This window comes from Aulonocara stuartgranti (assembly GCF_965226115.1).
Source record: "Aulonocara stuartgranti genome assembly, chromosome: 3".
NCBI classification, from domain to species: Eukaryota; Metazoa; Chordata; class Actinopteri; order Cichliformes; family Cichlidae; genus Aulonocara; species Aulonocara stuartgranti.
This window is the reverse complement of record NC_138941.1, coordinates 63187116-63196369: the sequence shown is the minus strand read 5'-3', so window position 1 is coordinate 63196369 and position 9254 is coordinate 63187116. Positions and strand designations below refer to the sequence as shown.

Here is a 9254-nt window from a genome sequence, read left to right as displayed (position 1 = left end):
TTTCATAATAACTGACAATAACCAGTGAAGTCCCCTGACTCTCAAACAGCTTCAGTTAAACTCATTTGGTGTTTTTGGTATGACTTCACAGAGCCACCAGAGGAAACATGAGAGCGGAAACTTTGCACGTTTGACATTCAAAGTTTCCACTCTCACGGCCAGTTTTATCAGAGATCTGTGTGCTGCGTCTGCTCTGGGGTTTCAGTCTCTGAGTAGCTGCTGTTATAGCACTAATATGACTAAAGTTCCTTTAACAGCAACAGCAGATTTCCCCCTTTATTGATTACAGAAAATTTTACTTCCCTGAATGACAGGAACAAATACTTTCAAAGTTACAGTATGGTAAACGTCCCTCCTCTATCCTCTATCCAACAGTGGGAAGAAAAAACTCCCTTTTAACATTAAGAAACCTCCAGCAGAATCAGGCTCAGGGAGAGGCGCGATCAATTATCTTTAAACCTTTAGTGCTGCAGCTTCTCTTAGACCCGCATGAACATGTTGAACATGTCAAATTCACTTCTAGAGTAAAGAACCAAAGCAGGAAAACAGACAACAAACATCAGGAACTGTGTTATATTATTATTTATTTATTTATTTATTTAGGTTTTCTTTTGCAGGATAGAAGTCAAAAATAAGCAGGATACTTTATTCGTTTTACATTAATCCTATTCAGTCTTAATGGGGGAAATTTATATTTTAAACAAATCTGGAACGAGCTTCATTAAATTTTAAGGCTGTAGCAGTTGTTCACAAATCCTTCATTGTCTGCCAAAAGTCCTTGCTTCATCCTTATTTGGTTTAAGCCAATGTTATTTTCTTTAAACAGTGGTGCACTGTTACTGAAACAATGTGCATTTGAGCCTCCTGCCCTATGACAGCTGGGATAGGCTCCAGGCCCCCTCCCTCACAACCCTGAGAGAGGGTTGGAAGAAGACTGATTTAAAAAAAGAAAAAAAAAAAAAGATTGCTAATCTCCTCCATTATTTATGATAACATCTACAGAGACAGCCAATGAACCAAAATATAGGTACAAGCATAGTACCTATCCATATCACACCTTGGAAAACTCCAACCCCTGAGCAACACTGACTTGGACAAGTGGAAGAAGGAAGATGGATATTGGATTTTTTTTTTTTTAAATCAGGATGCACTTTTGCTAATCTTCTCCATTATCCAAGATAACATCTACAAAGACAGCCAATGAACATGAAATATATGAACAACCATAAAAAAAGAAAGAAAGAAAGAGCACGTGGAGCCTATCCCATATCTCAAAGGGATCTCAGTACTTTGGGTTATTGTTTTTAATTTATTTTAGTTTTAATTTCAATACATGTTACTTTTTAATATTTATTATTTTTATGGTTTTTAATTGGTTTTCTTCATAAGCATAGTTGGTATGTGTTAACTTTTGAGACAGCGGGAGATAACATTGTTAAACCTATGAATAACTGTGAGCCACTGCTAAATAATGTCAAGAATGTCAACGAGTCAGAACGTTGTATATATAGTATACGTTGTATGTATAGTACGTTTAGCTGAGAAACCTGCTTTAGCTTCAAACATGGCATTCATATTGAAAAGAAAATAATTGTTTAATGTATATTTCTCTTGTTTGTAATTTATTCCTTCCTATTAGCATTTATATTTTATTCCCAGTTGGCGTGGAACACTTACAATTTAATTGTACAATGACAACAAAGGGCTATTGTATTCTAATTGACTCAGTGTGACAGATCCAGGTTTCTGGATCACTATCAGACAACTCTCTGATTCAAACATCACATCTGTAGATCTCTAGTGGATTTTCAGCTCCTCACACAAAGTGATGAATTGCATCGTTCAGGCTGATGCATGATTATGTTGATATATTTTACTGTTTTTTTTTTATTTATATCTAATTTCTATAAGTTTTTATTATATTTATTTATTTTTCATTTCATTTTTTGCCTAACACACCCTTATTGCACCAATAGTATGGAAATGCTTAAATTCATGGATCCAAAATCCATTTTCATTTTTTATCACCTCTGCTGTTTGTTTGTCAGATGAGGATGATTAGGTAGATGGTAAAAGTTCATGAAGTGCTTTATTCTACATAGCAGAAGCGGAATTTTGTGCTATCCAGGTAACTTTATGATTAAACCTGTTTTTTTTTCTATACTAAAAAAATGGTTCACGTCTTACTGGTACATCGTTAATCTGGGGGGACAAAATGAATAGCTGCATCTAAAAATCTGTATTTATTACTGATGCTCATCAGAAAAACAAACGCTAGATAAATTTCTCCTAGTACCAGTGCAGAGATTAGAGGGGTCCTCCAGGAACGGTGATGTTATTTCATAGAGAATTGATTGCTCAGAAAGCAGTGATTTCATACCTGCGGATCAGGTTAAGATCCAGATTGGAGATCAGCAGGGATGAAATCACTGGCTTCTGACCAATAAGTCTTCAGAAATTACCATCATCATTCCTGGAGGATCCCTCTGACCTGTGCAAGTGGATAGAAGGTTTCACAAGTCTGTGTTTCCGCAATGAGCATCAGCAATATATACAGATTCTTCGATGCAGCTTTTTTTTTTTTTAATGTAATCAAAAAAAATTATTCTAACCTTCTGCCTGCAAACATTTTGTACTTCTGGGCTTTACAATGCCTGCTAGTACTAAAACTACATCTTCTCCCACTTGCTCACACACACTCACCATTTTCCTGTCTTTACTTCCTGCCTTTAAGGGTCAGTCTTACTGACCAATACTGTTCAAGCTTACACATACAAAGCACTTTTAAAACTAAAAATGAAATCTAATGAAATGCACTGCTTTTCAACTCCTTCTCTGCCTTGTTTGCAGCAGTGCTACTTTTCTGTTTTATGTGTTACCTCTTCATATTTTTTTAATAGTTTAGAAAACAAAACAAAAAAATGTTGAAATCAGCCAATCGGCTACAATGATCAATGCGATGGTGAGATATCGCCCATGCTACCCCGTTCATGTGAACCTGGTCATCCTCATTGCCAATGTTAGCGTAAATTAATGCAGATGACGAAAAGGTACCCTGGTGTTAATTGAACGCACTTCATAGTGCAGGGCCCAGATTCGGGAGCTAGGTCATATTTCCATGTCTCCACTGAAGCTTTGGAACAGCAACAGAAGACTCACAGTTAAGATGTAAAAAAAGCTTTGAAACATTTCAAATAGACTACAGCTCAGCTGGAAGCTGGTATGGACTCTGACTCTTTTTTTTTCTGTAGATCAAAAAACCAGCAAGAGTGGCAACAATGACGACAGCAGCAACAGACAGACCAACGATTAATCCAACAGATCCATCCTCCTTCCCTCCATCCTCCTTCCCTCCATCCTCTGTGTGTCCTCCTGTCTGACCTGCAGGTGAGAAACAGGTGTGAGGTGTCAGCTGTCAGGTAGGTGATGAGTGAAGAACAGAACAGAATCCATTTCCTCTTCAAACTGCTGTCAGACATTATCTACTGCACTCTGATCACATCACTCAGACCAGCTGCTTTCTACAAAGTCTCATCAACAACATCTTTAGAAACAAACATCAACAACCAGGAAGCAGCTTCACCTCTGATCACACACACACACTCAACTCTACTCACTCACCTGGAGGAACAACACTCAGTCTGATGCTCCTGACAGTTTCAGCAGTTCTCTTTCTGCGCTTTGTTCCTGGGATGAGGACACGACACACGTATATCCCATCATCGGCAGTAATCACATCCTTGAGAATCAGAGACACGTCTCCATCCTTCATCTGTGTGTCATTCAGATCCACCCGGTTCTTAAAAGATGGATGCTGGTAATCTGGGACAAACTGCTCATCCCGATACAAGAGGACATATTCTTCTTTCAGGTCAGCTCTATTCCACTCCACACCTATCAGGTTCTTGCTGTTGTTTGGAGCTCGACATGTCAGAGTGACGCTCTTTTGTCCAGACTCAGCTGTGATAATTTTCAGATCTGAAAGCGGAAACAACCCAGAAGAGGTTAAAGGCTATTATTTCAACAGCAGCCAATCAGAGCTACCTGCTTCCAGAGGAACCACTAAGCTCTGTGGAGTGACACAAACAGCCTCAACGGTCTTTGGGAGGAGCACTGAATAACGTCACATTCTCTAAATAAACAGACTATAGGCGACTTAACTGGTGCTTGGAAGAGGCAAGTTAAGGCACATGATTCTTACATTCTGCAATTCATCTCATGTAAACAATCACGTGGCGCATAGCATGACGTGAAAAAAAGCACATACCAAAATAAGTTTGGGAACCAACTCCCCGCGAACCTGATAAATAACAGGTGGATGAATCGTACATTAGCTCGAAGCTAACGGGAGGTCGAGACCTACTACAGCCGGGAGGAACACCGCTTTCCCGGCACATCGTGCCTTGACCTCCCGGTCGGCTTCGAGCCGGCGTCCGAAGAATGCGGCTAAAACTTTTGCGAGATCCCGAGTTTGTTTTGCGAGATCTCGCACACATAACGAACAGATGAAGTATACAAAACAACAGAACATGAACACACAAAGCCAGGGGTAAAAGAAAAAGGTAACAATTATAAGAATACACGCAAAAATTCACATACATATATTGTTTTGAGAGCCTTTTTGTATGGAACGCCAGGACTGCCATAATGAATTAATTAAATACACCATTAAATAATTAATTAAATGTGGCAATAATTAATTAAAATTGGAATTAATTAATTAATTAAATAGTTATGACGCATGTAATTAATTAATTATTGACACATTTAATTAATTATTTATGTATTTCACATTTTAATTAATTATTGACACATTTAATTAATTAATTATTGACACATTTAATTAATTATTTATGTATTTCACATTTTAATTAATTATTGACACATTTAATTAATTATTTAATGATATATTTATTTATTTCATTTTGGCAGTCCTGGAGCCTGGCTCTCATCATGAAATAATTTTATCTGTCAGCCTCACCCATCAAACTCAGGGGGCGGGGTTAACGCTGATCGAGTCAAAACCATTGCTTTGGCCCGGTGGCCATTGTTTCTAGCACACAACAACCAGCATGTGGAAGCTAACAGAACTGAACTTTGAAAAACCCTGTTTGTGTGTTACCAAATACCGTTTTAATATTTTTTTAGCCGAGAATGTAGTGGTTTAATCTTCATGTGTCTGGTCGGTTTGTCAAGATACAGCCTCTTTGCAAAAGTGCTTCGATGATTTCGGAGATGTCTGCCCAGTCTCACGGCAAAGCGTGGGATAGACCTGCTCGCCTCGCAAGCAATCCCACCGACAAAGCGCAGGCCCCGGTACACAGCTGTAGTAACCCCCGCTGACTTCTTTTACTGAGGTTATATTTATCGATGTTTTATTTCCTGATGTTCTTATGTGTCCTACGTGTTTCAGTCGCCAATTCTGAATTATAACTAACATTAAAAACATGTTTAAGGAGGAGAGAGAGCAAATAAATCTGTTTAACATCTGATCTTTGGGTTTTTGTTCAGTAATCAGCGTGACCTGTGTATAAACGCATAAAAGAGATAACGTTGGTGTTTCCGTCATGTAGTAACTGCTGGCTTTAACTGTACAAAGGTTGTTCGACACTATGAAACACATACAGACTTCATGATGTTCGGCTAATATTTTTATTGTGAATATTAATCATGCTGACCTCGCTCTGTACACCACGCAGCGAGGTCAGCATATCCACGATATCCTCAGCTCCATGAGTTAACACAAAGTTTCCCAGCTGACTATCTAACTGCCAACTATTCCAGAGACGTGAAAATATACAGCATAAAGAAAAGTGTAAGAGACTCAGCAGCAGATTAGAATAACAGTTATAAATTTAATAAATCACCAAATGAATCCAAGAAACGAGCAAACCTGTTCCGACAATTTGAGTTTGTATTCCCTCAGCTGCAGACTCGCTGCTGTTTAAATGTTTGAAAAGGAAGATTAGATATAAAAAACGTCAAACATAGACTCAGTCTGCCTTCACATTTGATATGAGGCCAGCACGTATAGTGGCTGTGTCCTGTTTTAAGATCATACATGTAAAATTGTTGTCTGACCTCCGTCGATCCAGCCGCTCAGTCCGTGGTTACCATGGTTACTGCATAAGCAGCTATAATGTTAACAGCTGTGTTTATGTTTTTCATTGCAAAAGAACTGTCTGAATGGTTAACTGAAGTTAACTTGGATAAATTATAGTTAAGGAGTATCACAGATAATGCCTACGTGAGCTGTGCGACTGTTCACCACTACACTGAAATCAGCAGGCTATTACTGAAATACACGTGCTATATCATAAACTATGATATAAATAGGGAGGTCCTATTAACATGTTTAGTTTTAAAGGACACCTTCCTGCCTGTAGTCTCCTTCATGAGCAGTATTAGTTTTCTTCTAACATCCAGAAGTCTGCACGATGTGTTTCATAGTTTGTAACAAGCCTTTGACAGGTAAACATAACATGACCGAAAAAGCGAAAAAAAAAAAAAAAAAGAGAGAGAGTGTTGACATAAGAAGAGAAAATGCTCTCAATTATGGAGACAGGCAAATGGTTCATTTATGTTTGATGTGTGTTTATTCCTCCCTAAATATCGTCGGTGAAGTTTGCCATGCACGTCAGATTTTCCTGCGCATTTTTATACCTCTGCCAACAGAGAGAGAAAAAAAATCACATTCTAACAGACAGCTGGTGCTTAGAATACAGTTGAATAACTATTAAAAACAGATGATATTTAGATGATAGTTCAGTCTAACACATGTGCCAGTGAACCATTAAACGTCTGTGAAACTATGCAGTTATGAAACGTAACTTTCACCTCAGCCAAACCGATTTGCTCAGTTGTAAATAAAACAGCGAAGTAAACGTGACCCGACAGACAGAACCTGAGTGAATGAAGTCCAGCGTTTAACCACTGAGAGCTAAAACTCAGCTGAGGTTTGAAAGCTGTGTGCCGGTGATTGGACATCAGCCGCTGATAAAGCTGTTCGCCTATAAAGTGCTCTGTAAGGAAACGAGCTCCAGCAGCTCTGCGCTCGGGGAAAACACTATATTTCCTTATCTTGTGCAGAAAAATGCGCTGACATTGCTTTATATCGAGCACCGGCTGCCCAGTTAAACTGTGACTATCACCAGGTAACGTAGGCGTGTTTCTTGAATTAGCAGCAGGTGTTAAACAGCTGACAGATGAGGAGGAGGATGCATGCAGGTAAACTGAGGGTCTGTTGAGCTGATCGCTGGTTTCGTGAGAAAAATGTCAGCTCGTTCTTTATGTTACAGAAGCACAGAGACACAAGACCAGGCGGAAAGAGACGATCGTTCGGTGAAAATGAGAATCTGCGAATGCAACATGTGGAACACGGAGAGTGGAATATGTAAACAAACCGGTTAACGTACCCCCTCGGTGCACTCTGCATGCTAATTGTTAGCAGAGCTAGTGAAATCTCTGAAAACATCTGAGCACTTTTGCAAACATGTTCTATGTTGACAACCTGACCAGACATACGTCGCGACATTCGCGGCTAAAACACTGTTAAAAGTGTAGCTGGTGACAGAAAAACTACACCACCACCATTGCTGCCTGTGATTTGATCTGCATTCTGGGATACCTGGCTGCCCCAAGTCTACACAAGCAATCGATTATCTAGGATCGACCTGTTTTGACTTACTTTGCACGGCAACCAATCAAATGTTAGAGAAGCTGCATGGGCAGCGTTGACCCCGCCCCCTGAGTTTGATGGGTGAGGCTGACAGATAAAATTATTTCATGATAAGAGCCAGGCACCAGGACTGCCAAAATGAAATAAATAAATATATCATTAAATAATTAATGAAATGTGTCAATAATTAATTAAAATGTGAAATACATAAATAATTAATTAAATGTGTCAATAATTAATTAAAATGTGAAATACATAAATAATTAATTAAATGTGTCAACAATTAATTAATTACATGTGTCATAACTATTTATTTAATTAATTAATTCCTTTTTTAATTAATTATTGCCACATTTAATTAATTATTTAATGGTGTATTTAATTAATTCATTATGGCAGTCCTGGCGTTCCATATTTTTGTTGGTGGAGTCTGATATTGAATGTATGTACATTTCCACATCCTTAAAATAATGACAGAAATATGGTGTTTTGTTAGTAAACTTACATTTATGGATAAAAAATTTAGCTAAAAGTATTAACAAATTTATCATAAAAAAACATTTATCATACTTCTTTGGGAACTTAAAGAAACAGAATAAAACATTTTCCCATCGTAAAGAAAACTCCCTTAAAATATGGACAATAACAAACCTGCTAAATTCCTTCCAGAATCTCTGTGTAAAAGAACAGTACCAAAAAAGATGTGTCACAGTTTACGGCACATATAACATACATTAACCTAATACTTCCGTACCTTCGGTGGCAGAAATCCGTTGACAGAGAAACAGCAAAACCAGGAAGGGCACCATGTTCGCTCTCATTTCATGTTGTTCAGCTGTGTGAGTGTGATAACGACCATCACAGCAAACAATTGAAGTTTAATAATAAGTTTGATTAAACTTCAGTTGTAAGCCACCGAAAAGCGGCTGAACTGTAGATCCTGCGATTGGGCGCGCGCGTGTGCGTGTGGACGTTGAGTGCTATTTCGAGGAGGTTTGCTGAGCTGCACCCGTTCCTGTAAATCACGTGATCACATTGCGATTCAAATGTTTTGCTACTTCTGTTGCTCTACTTCATTTCGATGATAGTTTTTCTTACTCGCAGATCACTGAATTTAGTTGTACATGTTATTTAATGACCAACCAGTAGCCTAATGTTATACAGACATATCTGTTGTTGATAGTAAATGTATTCGCTTACATAACTGCTAAATTTGAATCCACCAATCAGAGAGGCTGTTTACGTTTTCTGCTGTCTGTTCTGCGGTGGGGGTGTGTATAGTCTGCACCAACACTGCTGCGTAGAATATGTCAAAGTAAAATTTTATTAACCATCTTTAACCCGTCGACATGTTTAAAACCTATAAAGGCAGCATAGTGTGCTTTTAAGCTACATCACAGGTTTTAAAGTAACAATAGCACAGGAGCCCATACGTTTTTCTTCCCCTTGTATTTTGCTGCCCTCTGATGACTTAAACAGAATAGGGCGGCCAGCTGGGAAACCGAGAAACCTTTCTGTTTAGTCATTTGTGACATTTTTATACGTAGATCACACTGGACCAGAATGTAAATAAAAA

General features: G+C 38.4%; 1 protein-coding gene across 2 annotated transcripts; it reads right to left on the bottom strand.

Annotated features, from left to right (window-relative positions):
• Positions 1 to 564: 564 nt before the first annotated feature.
• LOC309695544 (V-set and immunoglobulin domain-containing protein 1-like) lies at positions 565 to 8760 on the bottom strand. 2 transcript variants are annotated; one of them, XR_014273173.1, is made up of 3 exons: positions 8433 to 8760; positions 3614 to 3978; positions 565 to 3358 (listed from the first exon to the last, which is right to left on the bottom strand). XR_014273173.1 is itself a non-coding variant. In XM_082516260.1 (3 exons), exons 1-3 carry the CDS (start codon positions 8497 to 8499, stop codon positions 3200 to 3202), a joined length of 606 nt encoding a protein of 201 aa, XP_082372386.1. In that variant the 5' UTR covers positions 8500 to 8759; the 3' UTR covers positions 565 to 3199. The 2 variants fall into 2 exon arrangements, 1 of the variants encoding a protein (XP_082372386.1); XM_082516260.1 differs by having other exon boundaries at positions 565 to 3381; positions 3622 to 3978; positions 8433 to 8759.
• Positions 8761 to 9254: the final 494 nt, after the last annotated feature.